Raw genomic sequence first — 24,075 nt, 5'->3', positions numbered from 1 at the left:
TTCCCCCTGGAACTGCCAGTGAGAGAAAGGGCAAACGAATTGCTTCCCAGACAAGAGCAGTAGATAAAACGAGGCATTCCCTCTGACCCGGTTTGCGGCAGGCTTCTCAGTTATCACACCATGGTTTTATGGCGGGACCTGGAGAAAGCACAACCCAGTTTCAGGGTTCATTCAACAACCCTATCGCCGAGGCCCTGGTAAGACTAGAATTTCCCACGCCACAGGGATCCAATTTTTCCCCGAGGGAGAAATGGTCCCTGAAAGGCGAGAAGCAGACGTGCACAAAGGTGGCCTCCTTTAAAAGGCAATTTGAACAGAGATTATCTGAATACCTTGCCCTGGTCTGCCTCTGTGCATGCAACTTCAGGAAGAGCACACAAACACGGAATTCTGCTGAAAGTTGCAACTCAACATTCCCCTTCTGCTTAAAATGCCCTCAGCTGTCTCCACATTCTTAGGAGAGATTAAACAGCCCACTGCTGGCCCTGGTGCCCTCTCCAGCCTCTGCTTACCTCATGCCCACCTTTCTTGGCTCCAGTCACTCAGCCCTTGTTTTACAAGAGCCCTGCTCTTTCCTGCCTCAGGACCCTAGCACCTGCTGCTGCCTCTGCGCTGTCTGCTCCTCTTCAGATCTCAGCTCGCTCGTCGCTTCCCCAGGGCAGCTCTCTCTGGCCTTCGCTCACAAGCTCTCACAGAACCAAGTATGTCTTCTCTCCACCACTTCTCACCACACGATTTGTTCATTTGATTAGTTTGCCATCCCTCTGGTTTATTTGAAGGCCCACGGGCAGTGCTCAGCAGTACTTTTGGTGGTGGATGGACAGATGAATACTGTCACATCATACTCTCCACCAACACAGGGAAGGCTCTGCTCACCCACCTCCATAGCCTGAATCTCAATCTATCCCAGAAGACAGGGATGCAAACTGCTATAATATTTTTATTTTCACTAAAGAGAATAAAAATGGAACAAAGGTTCCACTGTGCTATATGCTGAAGTCATATGCTATCGACAAAATTAGTAGGTTGAAATCCTAGCCCCCAGTGATGGTATTAGGAGGTGGGGCCTTTGCAAGGTGATTAGGTCCTGAGGGTGGAACTCTCATGAACGGGATTAGTGTCCTTGTGAAAGAGACCCAGGAGGGGCTGGCCCGGTGGTGCAGCAGTTAAGTGCACATGTTCTGCTTTGGTGGCCCGGGGTTCACGGTTCCAGTCCTGGGTGCGGACATGGCACTGCTTGGCAAGCCATGCTGTGGCAGGCGTCCCAGATATAAAATAGAGAAAGATGGGCACGGACGTTAGCTCAGGGCCAGTCTTCCCCAGCAAAAAGAGGAGGATGGGCAGGTGTTAGCTCAGGGCTAGTCTTCCTCAAAAAAATCAATCAATAAATAAAAGAGACCCAGGAGAGTTCCCTGGCTCCTTCTGTCATACGAGGACACTGCAAGAAGACAGCTCTCTATGAACCAGGAGGCTGGCCTCACCAGACACCAAATCTGCCAGCGCCTTGATCCTGGACTTCCCAGCTTCCAGAACTGTAAGAGATAAATCTTGTTTAAACCACCCAGTCTACAGTATTCTTCTTATAGCAGCCCAAATGACCTAAGACATATTATTAAAATAATTTTTTTTTAACTTATCCTCATCTACAAATGGCATTTAACAGCACTGGAATTGATCTATTCAAATCCACTTACCTGTGTATTCTGAACTTAAAAATCTCATTATCTCAACCTTTCAACAAATTTTTTCTGAAGCTGAAAGAAAGAAATTATCCTCAATTCAACCAACCAAAACAAGCAAAAAAGAAATCAGTTTTGCAGCTCAGCCCTCCCAGGTGCAGCAGCAATGGGAATCTCAGTTTTCTGAAGATGCAGTCGCCCAGGTATTAACTTTTTCTGACTAAGCCTTATCTTGTCAATTAGTTCAAGTGATGAGTGGGTAATGCTACTAAGGCTAAGAATATTACTCATAATAACAAGTTCTTAAGCATTTATGTGCCAGCCACTGTACTGAATAAGCATGGGCACTTGAAGGTGGACCTGCTCACCCCGATCTGGAGACTTCTTCTATCTAGGTGCATGGACTCCCTTTTTGGAGCTGAAATGCAGAACAAATAAAAAGCTTCAAGAACTTTTATGACTAAGTTCATTTGTTTCTCTGCCCTCCTCCACCTGCCCTGCTTTTCTTAAAAAAAAAAAAACACAGCTTTTTTTTAAAACACAGCACTACTGTGATCACCATCAGCTCAGCAGTGAGAACAGGCAGCCACACCCGCATCTCAGAGTTCCCCAAATGTCAACAGGGAGCGTATTACATTTACCAAGCTAGGCCTCCAGAGGCACTGAACCCATTTGAGAATGCCAGAGTGATAAACACAAAACAGCATTCAAGGTCAGACCCAGCCACATCGATGACAGTCAGCCCCTTTGCTTTTAACAGGAAGCACCCGTGTGCCTTTCCAGTGTTTTCTCATGGAACAAGATTCACGGTTGCAAATCTGAAGAAAATCCCGAGCTACCTGATTCTAAAATGTGCCACCTATTCTGCAAGGCTTCCAGAAATACCACGCATGTGCAAATTTGAAAGAGTGCCTTCAATCCAAAAGCAATAAAGTTCCTAGGGTATAAAGGACCACGCAGTCTGTAAGCCAATCACCAACACACACAAGCATGGGGATGCTACAGAATGGACAACTTGACTTCAAGTCCTGATTCTGTAACTCACCAGCTATAAAATTGCAGACAAGGACAGACATTTACCTTAGCCTCCATTTCCTCCTCTGTACCCTGGGGATAATGGAGCACAGCTCAAAGAGAGATTAAAACTAATCCATAGCAAGCAACTGGAACACTTCAAGCATTCAGTAAATGGTAGTTACTAACATTTCTTCTTGGCTTACCAATTTAAATAATCAACATTTCATACGTGATTCCTCAAATCATATGATACCTCGAAGCCTAGTTAAAGAAAAGGCACCTACTGAGGCCAGCCCCATGGCTGAGTGGTTAAGATTCTGTGCGCTCCACTTGGGCGGTCCAGGTTCGCAGGTTCAGCTCCTGGGCGTGGACCTACACCACTCATCAGCCATGCTGTGGAGGCATCCCACATACAAAATAGAGGTAGATTGGCTCAGATGTTAGCTCAGGCCTAATCTTCCTCAAGGAAAAAAAGAGGAAGGTTGACAACAGAAGTTAGTTCAGGGAGAGTCTTCCTCCAAAAAAAAGGCCCTGGTTACTTGAGTAGCCTTCAACCATTTGAGGTAACTAGACCAATCCTGGGTAGTTATCCAAGGTAAAAACAGAAATTGTGCACCACACCTGACTTTGAGAGAGTCCTTTGATTCTTAGAACTGGGCTAAGCAAAGCCAGTTTTGACAAATGGCTTTCCTACATGAAAGCCCTAGCACAACATGCCCTTTGTAAGTCCTCACTGTCCACTGAATGAGGAAAACCCTGGAATACTACAGGGCCAAATGAGCCCCATCAGCAGCCAAGGCTGCAAAGTTTTAGGGATCTGCTAATTCAGACGTGCAAAGGGCAAAACGCAGAGGTGAAGACCCTTTGCAAAATCTAAACTCACTCCGGAGAATGGAATTTTATTCAGCAATAAAAAGAAGGAAGCACTGAAATAGGACACCCCAGGGATGAACCTTGAAAACTCTGTGCTAAATGAAAGAAGCCAGTCACAAATACTTCACATTGTATAACTCCATTTATATGAACTATCCAGCAGAGGCAAACCTACATAGACAGAAAGTAGATCAGTGGTGGACTACGGCTCGAGGGGCTGGGAGTTGGGATGTAACAGCTAACTGGTAACAGGAATTTCTTTTAAGGAGGATGAAAATATTCTCTCCTTTGTTCACGACAAACTGACCACCTTTGTTAGCAAAGTTCTTCCGATTACTTGCTACACAGTGACCTTCAAACAACTGAAGCTCCCCTTTCACAGGTTCCCTTTGTACTCCTAAGAAGTACAGGAAGTATTTCTAACAATGCAGGCAAAAGAGGCTGACCTCCTAAACTGGCTGACCCCATCTGCTAGGGACCTAGGGAACTCAGCGAAATTCACTTGAGGGGGAATGTTACTGGAGGGAACCAGGGAAAAAGCCGGCCTGGCTCTAGATCAGGAGATGAAAGAAATAAATTAGGGGCTAGGCCAAGCACTGGATGGTCTTAAAACCCTACCTAGACTAAGGAATCTGTGGTCTGGAATATTTTTACTGAATGCAACACATACCTGGATTTCAAGTTTCTTCCAAGATTTTGTTTTTAAGTTTAGAAGAGCTTGTATCTGGTCAATGTGCCAGTTACGATGGGAAAAAACAAAAAATGAGGACCCACCCCCAACCATCCCTGCCCCTCAGATTCTAAAATCTGAGAAATTAAACATACTCACATGAAGAGACTTAAGACGAACGAGAATAAAAATATGCTATCAATGCAACACACATTACTATAAAATACTTAAAATATTTAATTCCTTATGGAGAGAGAGATGCTAAATGAACATTAGTACTAGAAAGTACAGTCTCTGACCTAGGATGGTTTGACTTTTGATTTTTCGACTTTATGATGGTGCAAAAGCGATACGCATTCAGTAGAAACCCCGCTTCAAATTCTTGCTTTTGATCTTTTCCCGGGCTAGCAATATGCAGTATGATCCTCTCTCAAGATGCCGGGCAGTGTCAGCCAGTCCTAGCTCTCAGCCAGCCACCAATCATGAGGATAAACAACTGATACACTTACAACCATTCTGTTTTTCACTTTCAGTAGAGGATTCAACAAATTACATAAGATATTATACATTTTATTATAAAAGAGGCTTTGTGTTAGATGATTTTGCCCAAGTGTAGGCTAATGTCACACATTTAGGGCAGGCTCGACTAAGCTATGATGTTCCGTAGTTTAGGTGTATTAAATGCATGTTCAATTTACGATATTTTCAACTTACAATGGTTTAACGGGACTGTGTCCCCATCACCAGTCAAGGAATATCTGTAAGCATCGCCTCCCTGATACCTGCTACTAACATTCATTCAAAGAAGGTTCCACAGGATCAGAGATGCGAGATGACAGCAACGCTGTGCGAGAAAACTTATTAGCACTATTTACATACAAAATTAATTCTAAAATCGTAACTTTGGTTGAATAAATTATCTACCTATTTTTAACTACAATTCAACTACTGATTCAAGTATCATCTCCGCTGGTTTGTTTCTCAAATTCTTTCAGTTCACGAAAGAATCTGTCTAAGAGGAACTACTCTTAATTTGTTTTCCAAAGATTCCCTGAATTTGGAGACATAAAGGAAGCATTTTAAGATCCAGGCCACTACATATAAGTAATGTTACAAATAACTTAATCATTTCTTCTGTTCAAGGACTCTGAAAAGAGAGATTTTTCCAACAATCCAGGATAAACTGAATAGACGATAGTTCACTTCATGACACTGTGACCCTCTCTGCTATCTCCCAGTGTTCTCGTTCAAATTTCATCTGTAAATCTTTCAAACACTTCCCTTAATTTATCCAATATCCTTCCTTTGGGACCAAATCTTCTCAATATAAATATTACTTATGAAATGACAATGTCACACACTTGACTTTTACCATGGACTCATATATAGATGACATGGACCGTATGAATTATTAGCCACTATGGTCAATTTTAGATAGTAAAAAAAGAGTTAACATTAGTCTTGGCCTAGGAATTACAAAACTCCCTCTTGATCCATGATTTCCTAAAGCACTGGAGTCTCATGTGACTATTTCAAAAGTCCACAAGCCAGTTTCCCAAACCTGACCACCAAGAATATGGGCAAGTCAATTGTGAAATCATAATCTCGATTATAATCAAGTTGAGCACTTCACTTGTTTTTTCAAAGAATATCAAAAAACAGTCAAAGATTTTTAAAAATAAGCATTATAATGTTAATAGTTCTTTCCCATGCCGGACAGAGCTCTCAGATATCCATTCCTACCTTAGATGTTTTCTCTTTATGTTGCTGTTCCAAAGGGTTCGTTTATTATGTTTTTCTGACTGAGTTGCTTAAATAATTTTGAAGGAATAAAGTGAAGAATATGGAGTAACATTATTTGCGTACCTTACTTGAGCCTAGACTGAAAGCAACCCCTAACCACCCCAAAATTCACTAAAAAGTTTCGTGAAGCGAACATATATTCATAAAACAGCACGATATTTACATCACCCCAGAGAACGACCGCAGCATATCATTCGGTTAAAAAAAAACAAGCTAAAAGAAACGAAAAACAAAAGAAAAGCAACCAAAGAAAGGCAGAAGCGGCAAAGAAGCAGGCACAAAACTCCCCTGCAGGTCATTTTCCCAACTTCTCCAATCTGACCCTTGTCCTCTATTCAGCTCACTCTACGTGGGAAGACTTTTTCCTGTCAAAGGTCCTTTTGCGAAAAGTATTTCTGATTTTAACATGAGAATTCACCGTTCTGCAGGAGCAAATTCTTGCTACTCTTTAGGACGCCAAAACAGTTCAGCGAGGATTAAAAAAAGAAAAAAACGATTTTGTAAATTATAGGAAATAGGCCAAATCCAAGTAAGTGGAGAGAGAAGATTCCAATGAGCAGAAAGACTTCTCAAATTCCAGTCCTCTTCCTCCATCCTCACCCCAAAAGTCCACAGCATGCTTCTGTGCTTAGCACAGGGCAAGCGGAAAATTTTCTTTGAAAAACACTCCTAAGGGGCGAACCAAGGCTGCCTCCGGGCCACGATCCCGGAATGGCTTAAAGGACACAAGCCCCAGCGAGTTCAGGCCAGATTTCTCCTGCATCCGCCCACGGCCCTTTAGCTTCGCGGAGTTGGGCCAGCAACGTATTTAGGATTTAAAAACTCGGCAAGTCTAAGCAAGCCAGAAGATGCGTGAGGGGGCCAAGCGGGTACGCGGGACGCAGGAGCCTGGGAAGGACCCGAAGGGAGCTGGGGAGGGGACGGCCAAGCGCTGGGCCCGCAAGTGGCCAGCGGGGGCCAAGCGGGCCCCGAGCCCGCGAGCCGCCCCGGATCCGACTCACCTGCCCATTCACCGAGCCCCGTGCCGACCCCCGCCTCGTGCCCCAAACCCCAGACCCGAAGGGCCGTGAAGAGCGAGCAGGAGACGCGCAGGGCCAGGTAGGCCACGGTGCCCGCGCCCACCCAGTACAGGAAGCCGGCGGCAGGGAGAGCGCTCTCCATGGCTTTCCACCAGGCCTCCCTAGCTTCGTGAATGAACAAAACGATGAATGAATCCAGGCGCGGCCGTGACGGTGAGGACGACACTAATACGCGCTGCTCCTACACCGTTCGGGGCCTCACCGCCGCCCACGGCGCCGTATCTGTGCCGCCATTGGTGAGCTAGCTTTCCGTCTGCGCAGAGTGCGTCGGCTATTGGCTGATTCCAGTTTCACCGCCCCGCCCACGGCCCCTCTCGCGCCGCGGGTCGCGTTCCGGTTCTCAAGGCGGCTGATCGTTCACGTGCCAATCAGGCTTCAGCCCCGCCCAAGGCGTCGCCCCGCCCCCAAGATTCCGCCAGAGGGCGGCGCGTCTCACCCCACCAAACCGCCCAGGTCTCCCATTGGCCGCGGCCGTCCTCGCGATCGCGGAAGCCTGCGCTCTGATTGGCCAGTCGGACCCAGCTTGGTGGGAGCTCGGGTTTCGAGAGGGTCTGGGATCAGAGAAGCCGCTAGGAAATGGGAAGATTGCAAATGAGAAGTGTGCGTGGAGCTGTGGTTTTATTGTCACCCCTTTATTAAACACTTCTGTACATATCGCTGTTAAATATACTGTCATTGTTCCCATCAACTTTGCCAGATGAAGGTTTGCAGCCCGTGTTTCTATGTCTTCCCCACCACACGCCTTCGCTCCGGTTGCACTCGCTTATGGCCAGCCTTGTGAATGCCGGCTCCTCCCGCCACGCTGAGCACTGAACAACATAGTTCCCAGTGTCTTGGAGTTCAAGGTCAATAACTTCATGGAGTCAAGTAACTATAATACACAATGGCATAAGAGCTGTAAGAGGAATGAAAAATATATTATAGGCTCACAGCGTGGTGAACAATAAGTTTGGGGAAGTGAGTCCATGTTTTAACTGGGCCTTAAAGGACAAGAGAGATTTGTCTTTTTTTACTTCTGTTTTCTGTTGGGGCGGTGTGGTGGAGTTGCAAGGGCGCACAAAAGTCTGCAGTCCAAGGAGAGATGTGAGAACTACCTCAGCCAAGTTGGGAAAGGACTTCTCACAAGGTAAGTTTAAGAAATTGTAATGCAATAAATTCCTTCACATTTATTCTCTCACCCTCCCATGAAAAGTTTTTGTTTCCTTTTCTGGCATGGATTTCGGCTCATTTAAGACACCTACAATTTTTTCTTAGCCAGTAGGGGCTGCTAACTCAAGACGAGAGTTTTTTAAAAGGCAGGAGCTTACGGGTAATAATTCTTTTTTTTTTTTTTTTTAAGGATTGGCACCTGGGCTAGCAACTGTTGCCAATCTTTTTTTTTTTTTTTCCTGCTTTATCTCCCCAACCCCCGCCCCCCCCCCACACACACACACAGTTATATATCTTAGTTGCAGGTCCTTCTAGTTGTGGGATGTGGGACACCGCCTCAACGTGGCCTGACGAGTGGTGCCATGTCCACACCCAGGATCCCAACCCTGGGCCGCCGCAGCGGAGCGCGCGAACTTAACCACTCGGCCACGGAGCCGGCCCCACGGGTAATAATTCTAAGGGTCAACAGTTCAACATATCTTGAAGCTAAAGTCGTAATTTTATAATACTAAGTTTAAAAGCCTCTTCTCTCCTTGCCCAGTCCTCCACTCTTTCTCCACTCTCTTATCAGATTAATTAGGTATAACCCTAAGGCTGTTACTGTTCTTCATATACTATGTAATATAACATTATGTCTATATAGTGGAAGGTGATTACAAAATGGAGTCACACATGTCAAGGGCACCTAAGATGGAGCCGGGATGCCATTAGGGAAGTGGGGCTTATGCACGTCTTTACCCAGGTGGAAGGTAAACTTTTGAACTGTGCTTCACCACTATCATTCTGGTGTAAGTAAGAAATATACTGACTCCCATGGATAAGAACTTTCTGCCTTAGAGATGGCCTTAGCAACCAACCACATATAGTCAAGAAGTAACAGTTGTTGCCAGGATCAGTCACAAATCTTGCGAAACAACCTACATAGGTTTGCCAGAATTTCTCTCTTTTTGCTTTTATAAACTCTTGCCTCTTTTTTCTCCTCAGGGCACTGTGGGGGCCTGGAATTGGCCACCCCAACATATGTCTCTTTGGCATGATTATTTGGCGCTGGTTACTTTGCAGACAGGAAAGCAACTGAAAAGTAGAATTTACTTACCCTTTGTAAGAGACATTTACATTGTAAAGGAACTCTCCATCTGTAAAGATATCTCCCTCTCTACCAAGAAGAAGGGGGGATGATGTTATCTCTAGAAACTCTTAATCAATGGGGAAGGCAAGGACTAAAATCTGTATTTGTTTATTGTGCTTGTCTGGTAACCTCCTGTAACTGACTACCCCTGCCCCCAACATCCTCCTTTGTCTTTAGCTGGATATGATATTTAAGTTGGGGGCTTCAGCCATTTTGGCGAGTTGCTCAGCTTGCCTGACCTCTCCCATGTATACATGTTATAAAGCTTTGTTTAATTTTCTCCAGCTAGTCTGTCTCATGTGAATTTAATTTGTTCTCTGGCCAGACAAACCCAGAGAGGGTAGAGGAAATGTCTTCCTCCCCTACAGCACATTTGAGTTTCTACTCAAATCTGTGTCTCCCAAATTACAATTTTTAAGACCCCCAAATAAACATTTTTGATTCTCTTACAGTGTATGCCTCTTATTCATAGACTATATGTATATCTCTACCTGCCTACTCAGCATCTCCACTCAGATGTAAATAATAAACATCTCAAACATAATATGTTTCAAAGAGAACTCTACACCCACCACACACACATATACCTTTCTTCCTCTCTTCCTATCTCTGTTAAAGCCACCATTATTTACCCCCTACATCAGGCCCCAAAGCTAGGAGTTAACCTTGATTCTTTTCTTTCCATTAGATTCCCACATCCAGTTCTTCAGCAAGTCTTGTTCCCTCTACCTCCATACCTCAGCTCTTGACTGACCACTTCTTCCCACATCTGCTACTACCAACCTCATCCGAATCACAACCATTTCTTGCCTAGAATATGGCAGTGGCCTCCTAACTGGTCTCCCTGAAGCCTGTCTTGGGGTTTGTTCTTCACGAAGCAACTAGAGTGGGTTTTTTTTCCCAAGTAAATTAGCTATCATTTCTTCTGCTCAGACCCTTCAAGGACTTTATATCGCATTAAGAACAAAATCCTCCAAGACTAGCTTGTCTGCCCTGACCTCTCCAGCAGCCTCAGCCACCCTCCCACGTGCTCACTTGATTCCAGCCACATTTCTTACAGGTCCTGGAATAAGTCAGGTTCACTCCGGCCTCAGAGCGGTTCTGCTTCCTGCTCCTCCTCCCCGGAACTCTTACCCTCGATTCCCCAAGGCTCACTCCTTTCTGTTAATCAGCCTCTTGCTCACACGTCCTCCCCTTACAGTGGTTTTCTCTGACCACCCTACATAAATATCCCAGACAGCCTCCTCTCCTTTGCCCTGTCACTACTTACTCTTTTACCCTTATTTGTTTTCCTTGTAACACTTAATGCTTTCGAATTGTTTATTTGGTTTTTGTCCAAGTGCCCAGTAGATTGTAAGTTCATAAGGACAGTGAGCTTTTCTTGTCTACCATTGTGTCTTCACCTAAGATGTGCACCTATGAGTACCTGACACTTAGTAGGTAGGCAATAAACACATACCTGTTGAGTGAATGAATAGACGAAAGGAGTTTAGCAGGAGAGACAGACATTAAGCAAACATCCAACTAAGTATATGATAAAAATTGTAGTAAGTACAAAGAAGAAACAAATAGGGTTTAAGGAAAGAGGATAAAGGGAAAGACCTAATTTAGATGGAGAGAGGAGACTGCCCTGAAAGATCATTCTAAGGAAGCAGAATTTAAGCTAGGATCTAAGGATAAGTAGAAATTAATCTGTCAAAGAGTGGGGTGGGGTAGAGGAGAGAGTAAGAAATACCCATTAACAGGTTTGTTGTGGTTTTGAAGAATCCACATATGTGCCTCTAGCACCCACCATAGTAGGTGACATAAGATTAAACAGGCAATAAAAAATAATCGTTGATTTTTGATTTTTTAAATAAATAAGGATAGGTACCATAGAAATGGACTTTCCATTGTTGTTAGAATTAATATTGAGTATGTTATTTTAACTCAATGAACATTGACAACTGAAACCATTTCATTTTGGTATCCATCCTGTTTTTATAAAGTCTGGGTACTACCCATGCAATTAACAGGAATAATCTTTATTAAAAATGCACACATTTATTCTAGTCACCTCAGCCTCCTTTTAGCAATATTAACTATTCTATTAACTAAAAGAAAAAAACAGTGGTTTCACAGAGTGAAGTGGTATGTGCCAGAGTTAAGCCCTTTGGGATTCAGATGGTTACATACTTTTGGAATTGAACAACAATCCTTTGTCTCTGGATAAAATTTATGACCCACCGAAAACTCTAATGTCCACAAGAACCTATAATGATGGTCTACTCCTATTCAGCAATATTCTGTGCTAAAATTTAACAAATAGACCGGGGTTCCAGAGACTGGCAGAGCCATACTAACCAAACATGAAACCATTAATAGCTCTCCAAAGAAGTAATACTGTAAAACTTTGGTCTTTGATGTCAAGTATGTCTGGGACCACATCCCCATTGTACCTCTTATTAGCTGTATGATCTTGTGTGGGTTTAGCTATTAAGTGTTCAAATTCTACATCTGTAAAATGGGACAATTTTACTTAAGTGTTTAGCAGTGATTGGCAGAGAGATAGTAAGTGTCTGATGAGGTAGGTACTACTCTTACCCCCATTTTACAGATGAGGAAACTGAGGCTTAAAACATTTAAGTAAGTTTCCTGTGGACACAGAGAGAGTAAATGGCTGAATTGAGATTTCAACCAAAAAGGTGTGGTTATGAAATTGTGTCTCAAGAACTAGCTCAGGGAAGGCAGCGTTAAAAAAATGGTTAAGGTGGATGGACAGCTAATCTTCGACAAAGGAGCAGAGGGCCTACAATGGAGAAAAGAAAGTCTCTTCAACAAATGGTGCTGGGAAAACTGGACAGCCACATGCAAAAGATTGAAAATTGACCATTCTTTTTCACCACACACCAAAATAAATTCAAAATGGATCAAAGACCTAAAGATTAGGCCTGAGACAATAAGTCTTCTGGAAGAGAATATAGGCAGTACACTCTTTGACATCAGTTTCAAAAGAATCTTTTCGGACACTATAACTCCTCAGTTGAGGGAAACAATAGAAAGAATAAACAAATGGGACTTCATCAGACTAAAGAGCTTCTTCAAGGCAAGGGAAAACAGGATTGAAACAAAAAAACAGCTCACTAATTGGGAAAAAATATTTACAAGCCACTTATCCGACAAAGGGTTAATCTCCATAATATATAAAGAACTCACACTGCTTAACAACAAAAAAATAAACAACCTGATCAAAAAATGGGCAGAGGACATGAACAGACATTTCTCAAAAGAAGATATGAATATGGCCAATAGACACATGAAAAGATGTTCATCATCGCTAATCATGAGGGAAATGCAAATCAAAACTACACTAAGATATCACCTTACACCCGTTAGATTGGCAAAAACATCCAAAACCAAAAGCGACAAATGTTGGAGAGGTTGTGGAGACAAAGGAACCCTCATACACTGTTGGTGGGAATGCAAACTGGTACAGCCACTATGGAAAACAGTATGGAGATTTCTCAAAAAGTTAAAAATAGAAATACCCTATGACCCAGCCATCCCATTACTGGGTATCTATCCTAAGAACCTGATATCAGAAATCTCAAGAGTCCGTTGCACCCCTATGTTCATCGCAGCATTATTTACAATAGCCAAGACGTGGAACCAGCCTACATGCCCAGAAACTGATGATTGGATAAAGAAGATGTGGTATATATACACAATGGAATACTACTCAGCCATAAAAAAAGACAAAATTGGCCCATTCACAGCAACGTGGATGGACCTCGAGGCTATTATGTTAAGCGAAATAAGCCAGTCAGAGAAAGACGAACTCTATATGACTCCACTCATAGGTGGAAGTTAGTATATTGATAAGGAGATCTGATCGGTGGTTACCAGGGAAAAGGGGGGGTGGGGGGAGGGCACAAAAGGGGAAGAGGTGTACCCACAACATGACTAACAATAATGTACAACTGAAATCTCACAAGGTTGTAATCTATCATAACATTAATAAAAAAATAATAAAAAAAAACACATTCCTTATAAAAAAAAAAAAATAGTTAAGGTGGGGCTGGCCCCATGGCCAAGTGGTTACGTTCGCGTGCTCCGCTGCAGGCGGCCCAGTGTTTCGTTGGTTCGAATCCTGGGCGCGGACATGGCACTGCTCATCAAACCACACTGAGGCGGCATCCCACATGCCACAACTAGAAGGACCCACAACGAAGAATATACAACTATGTACCAGGGGGCTTTGGGGAGAAAAAGGAAAAAAATAAAATCTTTAAAAAAAAAAAGGTTAAGGGAGGAGAGTAGAAGAGTCTCTAGAAATATTTGATTATTTCACAAATAACATATTCAGACACAACCACATTGGATTTCAGTCTCATTTATTTAAAAGACTTAAATTTCAGAATAGTCTTTAATATGGAAAAAATGTGAATCAACAATATTGTGTCATATTAGTATACAAATGTTCCCATTTAATTTTAAATTCATTTTCAGTATTTTTGTAAATTAAGTTTCAGATCAGATATTCATGAGGAAATCAGCAAGTAGTTCAATATAATGAAAGAAAATTCCATAATTAAGGGATTTCATAAAGCTGGAGATTTTTAAGAATACCATTACAACAGCACTGAATCCTTCATTTGGCTGTATAATAAAACTTACATATTTTTAACAGTTCTGTCTCCTTCTGTCTCATCTTCTTTTGAACGTAGCTCAAAACATTGCACTTAATCTCTCCTTCAAGTTCAGTGGAGAAGGTGTTTAATTCTGGGTAAAAAAAATAAATAAGTAGTGGCATGATGAACAAACCAATTTAAAAGAAACTGAAATCTTTGGCGTTAAAAACTGACAGTTTTCCAAAAAGTTAATATTTCATTTCTTTAATAAGCAATATTGCCATGAGACATGAACAATAACATTTATTATGCTTGGATATTGCATTCTCATTTTCAAAGCGCCTTCACATACATTATCCCATTCAAACATCACAATAGCACCCCTATTTTTCCGAGGGGGAAACCAACTCTGCAAGATGAACTCTGCAAGATGAACGAACGTCTAAGAATCACTGTGGTGCTGTAGGCCTGATTCTGGAACCAAGGGGTCTGCACTAAAAACCCAGGGCCCTTTCTACTCTGCCACCTACTTTATAAGAGAACTTAAGCTCACATATCACGGAAAATTCTGTGAACATATAAAACTAAAACCAGTCGTTTTGAAACAAGTGTTAAAAATATAGTTTTAATATTTTATTTTTTAGTTTCAGAAGAAGTATGTAAAATGAAAAAGCATCTGTTCCCAGTAATCACAGCTGGCAATTTGCAGTGCATTCTTCCATTTCTTTTTCTACGTATAAAGCTATACGATATATACGACATACACACACTTTTTTTTAAAGTAAAAACTGTAATCATACAAACATAATCCAATAACTTTCTTTCTCCACTCAATATACCATTAAAAATACCATAGTGAGATCTATGTGACTTGTCAATATTGCACGTTAACTGGAGTTTTTTTATTGTACCAGCACATCTATTAACCATTCCAACAACCTTACCCAAAATACTGTTTCACTTAAAAAAAAAATTAGTGCCACGGTGAACAAATCAGTTCAAAACTGAGCAAAAGAGAAATCACACTTCCAGCTAAAATGACAAAACTTTAGGATGGTTATGCAAGTAAATTAAGGTGAATAACATGCGGGAATTTCAGGGGAAGCTTTTCTTCACCTGAAAGCTTCCTTTAGCAATGGACTCAGGATTTTATATCTTTACTTATATTTTTTTCCCCAGAATTTCCAGCTACTTCAATTTCTATGACCTTTGCTTAGTTCTTTTCTGTCTTCCCTTTTTATATTTGTAAATACATTTGACACATACAAAAGATTGCAAGAAATTCATGTTAGTTACAAATCATAATCTAATGAAAAACTATGAACTCACGACCCAGCTCAAGAACCAAAAAACCAAGAGTCTACCCTATCCTGTCCTCCGGAAGTGAGGGCAGTGCTAAATGTTGTGTCACTCTACTACTTTTAGATATAAATATTCAAAGTCTCTCTCTCTCTCTCTATATATATATACTAATATATACACACATATAAATACTTCATCACAAATTTATATAAAATAATATATTGTTTAGTTTGCTTATTTTTGAGATCTATTAAGAACCGTAATATAGTGGATGCTGGGATATGCAACCCAGGTGCCCCCGCCAGGACCAGGACATTCACTTAAGGAGAGTGCTAGTTGCTGAGGGCTCATGGCCGTACCCCTCTATGGAAATTGTCCTTGGCCAAAGGGAGCTGCTTTGCCCCCTCCCCATGGGCAGCCTGCATCCAATGCCTGGTTAATACAGGAATACAAAAGCCTGGCCACTTATCTCAATTTTGGACATCTCTGAAAGGCCATCCCAGCTTCAGAACTCCCTGTGGGATTGGTTGAGGCTTCCATTTCTACTGTATCGCAACTCAACTTCTGCCCCAGCTTAATCCTGCTTCCCTCACTCCCTTACTGAGTTCCCCAGAGCACCCCATAAATAAGTCCCCTGCAAGCAAATCTCAATTCCAGAGTCTGTTTCCTGGGAAGCCTGACTGTTGCGGTTGAACTGCGTCCCCTCAAAAGATATATTGAAGTCCTAACCCCCAGCACCTGTGAATGTGGCCTTATTTGGAAATAGGGCCTTTGCAGATGTGATCAAGACGAGGTCACACTAGATAAGGGTGGGCCTTAAAGCCAATGACTGTGTCCTAACAAGGGGAGGGAGATTTGGAGTCACACAGAGAGATAGAGGAAAGAAGGCCATGTGAGGGGGAGAATGTAGTCATGTTGCCACAAGCCAAAGAATGCTAAGGATTGCCGACAAGACAACCACCAGAAGCTAGGAGGAGGCGAGGAAGGTTCTCCCCTAGAGCCTTTAGAGGGAGCATGGCCCTGCCAACGTGTTTCTGCCAACACCTTGATTTTGGCCTTGTAGCCTCCATAACTGTGAGAGAATAAATTTCTGTTCTTTAAAGCCACCCAGTTTTTATCAACCTGTTACAGCAACCCTAAGGAAACGCATGCAAGGACCTAGGCCCTAGACGCGGAGCTGACTGAACTTGCTCCTGTAGCTGTGTTTCTCCATTTCTTTCTTCTTCAATATCAATGGCAATACCTCATCAGAGACGTATGAATAATCTACAAAAAAAACTTTATTCTTTTTAAGCGATTATGCCTCTGTTTTGGGGTATAGTCTTATTGCTTATGTTCCTTTATTTCAAATGTTTGAGAAAAACTCCTATATAAATTTTAAAATTTATTATATATCTATCTTTATACATGTGTGTGTGTGCTAGGCAGAGTAATGACTGCCCCCCACCACCAAGATAGCCACATCCTAACCGCTGGAACCTGTGAATGATATTATACATGACAACATATTGTGATGATCGGATTAAGTTAAGGACCTCGAGATGGGAAGATTCTCCGGCTGTGCCTAATCTAATCACGGGGGTCCTTAACATTGGAGAATCTTTCCCAGCCCTTGTCAGAAAGAGAGCTGTGACTGAGGAAGAATGGCCAGGAGATGCAATGTTGCTGGCTTTGAAGATGGAGGAGGGGTCCATGAGCCTGGGGGGCAGCGTCTAGAAGTTGAAAAAGGCAAGGAAACAAATTCTTCCCCAGAACCTCTGCAAGGAACACTTTGATTTTGGTCCAGGGAGTCCCATGTTACAATTCTAACCTGTAGAACTGTCAGATCTTAAGTGTATGTTGCTTTAAGCCACTAATTTGTGGTAATTTGTTATAGCAACAATAGAAAACTAGTACTCTGTGTGTGTGTATCCTAAGCGAGCATACCCGGCTCTGGCCCCTGCCCTCCTGTCTTGTCCACTACACTCAAGCCATAAAGGCCTTCTCTATAGTCTGCAAAAGCACCAAAGTCCATCCTACACCAACCACGCTTTAAGCACCGTAAAGGTCTGATTGTCTTATTCACCAAGGTACCCCTGATAAATAGTATTAGGCTCTCAATAAATATGCATTAAACAAATCAATGGATTATGCTTGGAGGAGGAAAAGGGTAAAAGTTAGTGGCAGGGAGCAATAACTTCCAGCTGCAAAACAAAATGTCACAATTTAAAAACTATATCGCTTATCTGTTGATTCTACTTCTCTCCTAAGTTATAACTCACGGATTTTTCCTTTACGGAACCAAGAATTGAAATTGTATGACAATGGAAAGAAGCCACCCTTGACTGTCTCACCTAGCCCAAATCAGTTTGTTTACTATCTGCAGGGGGAAAAGCAAGCTGTTAATAGCAAACGATCAGGTGGTTACTCTTTGTCCTGTCATTCAGGCTCAGCTAGCAGGTCTCCCGGCTTCATTGTCACCTCTTAATCAAGAGTGATTGGGTCTTAGGAATAGTACCTCAGGATACCCAGTTTACAGGGGACGCTGAGAAGACAGAATACTGGTTACGCCTCCGTGAAATAGATACCGTTCCCGTTTGTGAACTAGGTTCGCATTATCTATAGAGGGGATCTAAACATATTTTCCTGTCGCTAGCCCCCTTCTATTTTTCTTTATTTTGCATTATGAGAATTTAAATAAGCAACCTCAAAATCTTCTTTGAAACAAGGTAGCGGATGGAGAAATAAATAGCCTCCCTTTCCTAGCACGCAGACATTGGGGGAACTGAGGGAAGAGCAGGCCTAAGGACAGTTAGGCTAAAGCTCAGGGAGGAAGGAGTAGCAGGAGCGGAGGGCCAGGGAAATAGAGGAAGAGAGTGAGCGAGGAAAGAGAAGAAAGTGAGGGAAGCGAGGCCTCAGGTGGCTGCTGGCTGCACACAACCAGACAACCTTCTTGGTATACAGTTGACCACATTTATTTCTCACTCCCACATGCATGGCTCAACAAGCGTTGGGCCAGTATTGGCTGGCATCAGCTGGGCTCTGCTCCAGGCCATGAGCTGAACTTAGGTCTGCTCTGTTTCTCAATCATCTGGGATCACCCAGGTCAGAAAATAACTCTAGCCAACTCATTATCATCTATATTGCAAAATATTTCATCAACAGAATCTTCTTTTTCAGTAGTGTACAGAGAAGAACAAGCCCTCACTTGTGTGACCTTGGGCAATTCTGGTATTTAGTTAGTTCACACGTAAAACGAATGCCTACCTGTCAGAGAAGATAGAGATGACAGATCAGAACCATGAGGGACCCACTGGATTTACACCCCACTGGTGCAGGATGGATTATTTGCTTCACCTTATCTTTGTCAATAGTGGCTATTATCATTGAACTTTTCGCTTTGCCAATTCTACAGGTGAAAAGAAATATCTCATTTCCGACACCGCCCAGCAATTAAATTAACTCAATTCTCTCTACCTGGAGATAGCATCAGATGCCACAGGCTTAGTCCCATGAGATTGCCACCACTTCACATACCAATTGCAAGTCCAGGGTGTCACCTGTGCTTCTGACCTACTGGCTATAAATTGGAGGTTCCCACGACTTCCTCCTCCGATTCTGTTAATTTGTTAGAGTGGCTCACAGAACTCAGGAAAACAGTTTACTTACTAGATTACCAGTTTATTATGAAGGGTTATAGGTCAGGAACAGCCACATGGAAGAGATACATACAGCAAAGTATGTGGGGAGGGACATGGAGCCTCCACGGCCTCTCTAAGAGCACCACCCTCCCAGCACATCTGCCAGCAATCTGGAAGACTCTGGGACCCCCATACGATTGGAGGGTTCATTACACAGGCATGATTTGATTAAATCATTGGCCACTGGCAGTTGATCCAACCTCCAACCCCTCTCCCCTCTGCAAGGTTGAGGGAGGGGTGGGACTGAAAGTTCAAACTTTCTAATCATGGTTGGTTCCCCTGGCAACCAGCCCCATCCTTAGGAACTTTCCCAAAGTCACCTCCTTAACAAACTCAGGTGTGATTGAAAGGGGCTTGTTATGAACGACAGGACAATCCTTTTACCTTTATGGCTAATTACAAAAGAGCAAATATTATAACAAATGATGCTCCCATTGCTCTTTTCACTTAGGAAACGCCAAAGGTTTGGGGAGCTGTGAGCCACGAACAGTGGATGAAGGCCAGATATATGTTTCTCATTATAAATCACAGTATCACACATTGTTTTAATTTGCATTTTTCGAGGCTGAAGTTTTCTTCATCTACTTCTTCTCCCATTTGCGTATTTTCTTTCGCATACTGCCTGTTTATGTCTTTTGCTTGTTGGTATGTTTCTCTTTATCCTAGTGATTTGCAAAAGGTTATTAGTATAAAGTTATTAACCCTTTACAAAAGGGATTTACCTTTGCATTATGGATAATTTCAAACACACTGAAAGGTAGACAGAATAATATAATGAACTCTCACATATAATGAACTTCCATAACTATAAATTCACCTCCACTCTTGGTTAATCTATACCATTATCCACCTCCCCCCTCCTGAATTGTTTTGAAGCAAATCCCAAAAAACATGATTTCATCTATAAATATTTCAGCATGTATCTCTAAAATTATAATGGCTGTTTTAAAAACGAATAACATTATCCCACCTAAAAAAAATAGTTCCTTTATAACATCAAATATTCCGAAATTTTTAATTGCCTTATTAATGTCTCCTTTTTGAATGGTCTGTTTGCAATTGTTGATATGGCTAATGTGCTTTCATTTGAAGCATCTCCAAATCGAGCATTCCTGGAAATCACACAGCACATCCCTTTTCTCTCCTGCAAAGTTTCAAGCATACTACATGGAAGATTCATCAAGTTGAGAACATTTTCATGAACAGGAAAAGCAAGCAAGAAAGTAGGAGTACGTGAAAAAAAATGTGTACTTTGATTTCGTCAGCTGCAAAAAATGGATAGCTAGCTAACAATACAAAGAACTACTGGAAGGGAGTTGCTGAAAACAGATGTAAACTCAGTAACTAGATTCGCCACAAAGAAAGAAATCATCGGAAACTCGTACAAAGCAAGTCTACTTAGGAAACAACATTCCACTTTCTGAATTCCGCAGGGGCGAAAAGGAAAAGATAAAGAATATGTGAATATCCTAAAGGTGAAACAGCTTCCTTCTTGGAGCATGAAGCAAGTGGTCTTGATTTAAAGTTAAACAGAAAAAAGTGCCCATGGTTGCAGCACACTCGTATTATTTGAAATTAAGAGGGAAAGAAAAAACACGGGTGCAAATGACAATAGCTCTTTGACACCAATCACTTGGGAACAAAACTGTGAAACTCTAGTTTTAGTTAGGGAGAAACGACCTTTACAAAGGGCATGAGTAGTTCTAGTTTTCTATTCCCAACCCATACGCTGTCTCTCAGACATTTCTCCTTCAGAATTTTCTTATTTATAACTATATTCTGCAGCTTATTATATGTGTATGTGTGTGTGTTTAATGAGGATACGAATGAACATTCTTTCTGTGAGTTTCTTAACATGGGTCTCTTTTTGATCTGGATTTGTAGAGAGATCTAAAGGCCTAATTTTAATATTTTCGCAAGTTCCTCATAAATAAGCTGCTCCCTCATCATTTCGTGAATGAGATATTTTAATTATTTAAATGGGAACGTTAAAAATACTTGCTTTCCAAAACCGAGATGATTTCTTACTGTACAAAATGTTCAATAAACTGGGTTTAACATAAAAGACCCTGTTTATAGAAATCCAATTAATTTCAGATATATAGAGAAAACAACAAAAAACAATGTGTGGACAAAATTATAATTTTTGAGTACAGGTTTCCAACTATATTGAAAATACATGGTTCAAAATGTTTGAATGCTACAATGAACAATATTTTCCTACTTTGCTTTCAAAAAGTTAACTGATGCTGAAAAATATATCCAATTATTTTAATAGTTCTTTTTCCTGTTCAGATACTTCCTTGCTGTTTTGTTGTTGTTTTTAGGGCCATCAAGATGATTCTGGGTCTGGCAAAGTTGAAGATCTGTGAGTTAATCCATTCTCTCCTTTAATCATGAAATGAAAATTTCAAGACACCAAGGTAGAGACTAATCAAAGAATTTCACAGGTTCTTTATTTCCTACTGATTGTAGGTTCAAATACTATTCAGATGACCTGTGTGAGACCTTCCCTGCCTCAAGGTGGAAATTTTCAGTAGTCCTAATGGTCCTGAACTCCTGCTCTGGGGCTGCTCAACCAGTAGATGGGAAATTTTTAACTTGCAGACTATAGATGTGATGACATATTCTGACCCTTTCCATACCCCAGAAAATGGACCGCAGATCCATGTTTAATTACAGCTTTGCCCTTGTTAAAATCTCATTTCAACTATCTTCTGATTTGAGATACAAACGGATAAGTATCCTCAATCTAATTTAGGGAGATTTTTTTTTAACAAGTCCAAGCTAAGGGCATCAGCTTGGGGATTTGCAAATGTTAGTCAACATCCTTCAGAGTGCGTATAATCCCTGTTTTATAGTAAAGAAAAGAAATGGTGAACTTGGTCTATCTTGCTGCTAAGGAACATTGGTCTAAATTTTTAATCTCTTCCATTTCCAACAGAAGAAGAAAATACAAACGGAGGTAGCAGATTTTCACATCCCACTTGCATAATATCACAAAAATCCCACTCACCCTCATTTATGAATCACACAGTCAACAATTTTTTATTCTACTAACTGCCAGGCTCAAAATGAAAACAAAAGCAAAAGCGAGAGTGCATACTATATTGCAATCTGCCTTTTCACTTAAAATAGCAAATCATATTTTTCCAAGTCATATTTTCTATATATTTTAGTGGCTTGACTGATTCCATATATGAATATATCATAGATAGATCTAAACTGTATTCTATTCGTGGGCATTTAGGTTGCTTCAGGTATTTCACTGTTATAAACAGAGCTGAAATGAACACTCTAGTCTGTTTTATACACATCTCTGATTATTTCTTTACATTAAATTCTTAGAAATGCAATTACTGAGTTAAAAGATGACTGCTTTTTTTCCTCAGTCCACTTTATTGAGGGATAATTAAAATACACTTCACAAGTTTTCAGTGTGTAATGACTTTTGATAAATATCTACAGTTGCATAACCACCACAGTCAAGATACACAACACTTCCATCATCTTCAAGAGTTTCCTTGTGCTTCTTCATAGTCAATCCCCTCCCTGACCCGTCACCCATCATAACCACTGATTCTGCTGGCTATCACTTTAGGTTTGCCTTTTCTAGAAATGCATATATATGGAATCATACCATACGTAGCATTTTGTGTCTGGCTTCTCCCTTAGCATACGCCTCAGAGATGAATCCATGGTGTGTGTATTGCTAGCCTGTCCCTTTGTATTGCTGAGTAGTATTCCATTTGGTTATCCATTCTTTGGTTGATGAACATTTGCATTATTTCCAATTTTTTACTATTATGAATAAAGCAGCCAGGAACACTCACATACGTATTTGTGTGAACAGATGCTTTTATTTCCCTTGAGTAAATGATACCGAGGAGGGGAGTTACAGATGACATGGTAAGTGTTTAATTTTATAAGAAATCGATAAATTGTTTTCCAAAAGGGGCTCCATATCTTTGCCACCACTTGGTAGTGTCAGCCTTTTTTTTCTCCTGTTTTTTCCTCCCCAAATCCCCCCAGCACATCAGCCTTTTTTATTTAGCGGGTATGTAGTGGTATTTCAGTGTGGCTCTAATTAGCATTTCCCTGATGAGTAAAGATAATGAGCATCTTTTCATGTGCTTAGTGGGCAGTTGTTTCTTATTTTGCGAAGTCTGTTTTGTGTGTCTGTTAAAGTCTTGTAGAGGATTTGACGGATTGAGAAGTTGATCAAGGAAAAAGATATGAACACAAGAAGCAGTAACACACCAGCTTTACTGGGCGACACTTGGACAGGGTTGTATGTGTCTTCAGGGCTGCATGAAGTCCCTCACGGCGGGAGACTGTCTAGAGGTATGGTGAAGGGGTCTCCATCCAGACGGGGAGGAGGGCAAGGGAACTCGTGGAGGAGAGGGGAATCAGACAGGGGGCTTACACATCTAGACCATGTGCTCCAGCAGCCGGGCATGGAGTCTCCGTGTGTCGGAGAGCTCTGAAGAGCAGCAGTAAAGGCGTGGGGCCTTTACGGCCTAGGACTTATTTTATCTATTGCCAGTAGTTGACGGGTAGGTTTCTCGGGGTATGCAAAGCAGGCAGATTCTAAATGGCTAAAAATCCCCTTGTTTGGGCTACTTTTAAAATAACGGGATGTGTAAAAATTTGAGTTTGGCACTGGTGGCCTTTTGAGCTAAAAGGTCCCAGCCTGCAGGGAAGAAATAAACAAACCTGGAGCCAATACACAGAGGCCATCTTTGGCTCATTTATATAAAAAGCTTCTGCTCATTCTTCTAATTAGGTTATCTGTCTTCTTACTGGTGAGTTCTTAAAGTTCTTTATACATCCTGAAGAGGAATCCTTCATCAGATGAAAAAATATTTTTTCCCCAGTCAATGGCTGGCCTTTTCATTTTCTTAGTAATGTATTTGGAGGAGGAAGTCTTTAATTTTGATGAAATCCAATGTATTGGAGTTTTTTCTTTTATGTTTCCTAGGGTTTTTTTTTTTTTTTTTTTTGAGGAAGATTAGCCCTGAGCTAACATCTGCTACCAATCCTCCTCTTTTTGCTGAGACTGGCCCTGAGCTAACACCTGTACC

General features: G+C 41.6%; 1 protein-coding gene and 1 long non-coding RNA gene across 6 annotated transcripts in view; one reads left to right on the top strand and one right to left on the bottom strand.

Moving 5' to 3' along the window:
* Window positions 1–24,075, bottom strand: part of HSD17B12 (hydroxysteroid 17-beta dehydrogenase 12) — a 263,951-nt gene that overhangs the window by 143,518 nt on the left and 96,358 nt on the right. For 3 of the 4 annotated variants that reach the window (XM_070229332.1, XM_070229333.1, XM_070229331.1), the window contains one exon: window positions 14,056–14,160. In XM_070229332.1, the coding sequence (XP_070085433.1) occupies window positions 14,056–14,089 (34 nt within the window). In that variant the 5' untranslated portion in view covers window positions 14,090–14,160. Of the gene's footprint in view, window positions 1–7,043; window positions 7,528–14,055; window positions 14,161–24,075 lie in introns of those variants that run through there. The other variant, XM_001488382.6, reaches the window with a different exon arrangement.
* LOC138916572 (uncharacterized) lies at window positions 7,609–9,850 on the top strand. 2 transcript variants are annotated; one of them, XR_011423850.1, is made up of 3 exons: window positions 7,636–8,247; window positions 8,570–8,716; window positions 9,255–9,850. It is a non-coding gene; the product is annotated as an uncharacterized lncRNA (long non-coding RNA). The 2 variants fall into 2 exon arrangements; XR_011423849.1 differs by lacking the exon at window positions 8,570–8,716 and having other exon boundaries at window positions 7,609–8,247.

The sequence above is a fragment of the Equus caballus genome, chromosome 12, assembly GCF_041296265.1.
Source record: "Equus caballus isolate H_3958 breed thoroughbred chromosome 12, TB-T2T, whole genome shotgun sequence".
In the NCBI taxonomy this organism is placed as follows: Eukaryota; Metazoa; Chordata; class Mammalia; order Perissodactyla; family Equidae; genus Equus; species Equus caballus.
The sequence above is the reverse complement of the archived record's forward strand: the minus strand, read 5'-3'. Positions and strand labels throughout refer to the sequence as shown.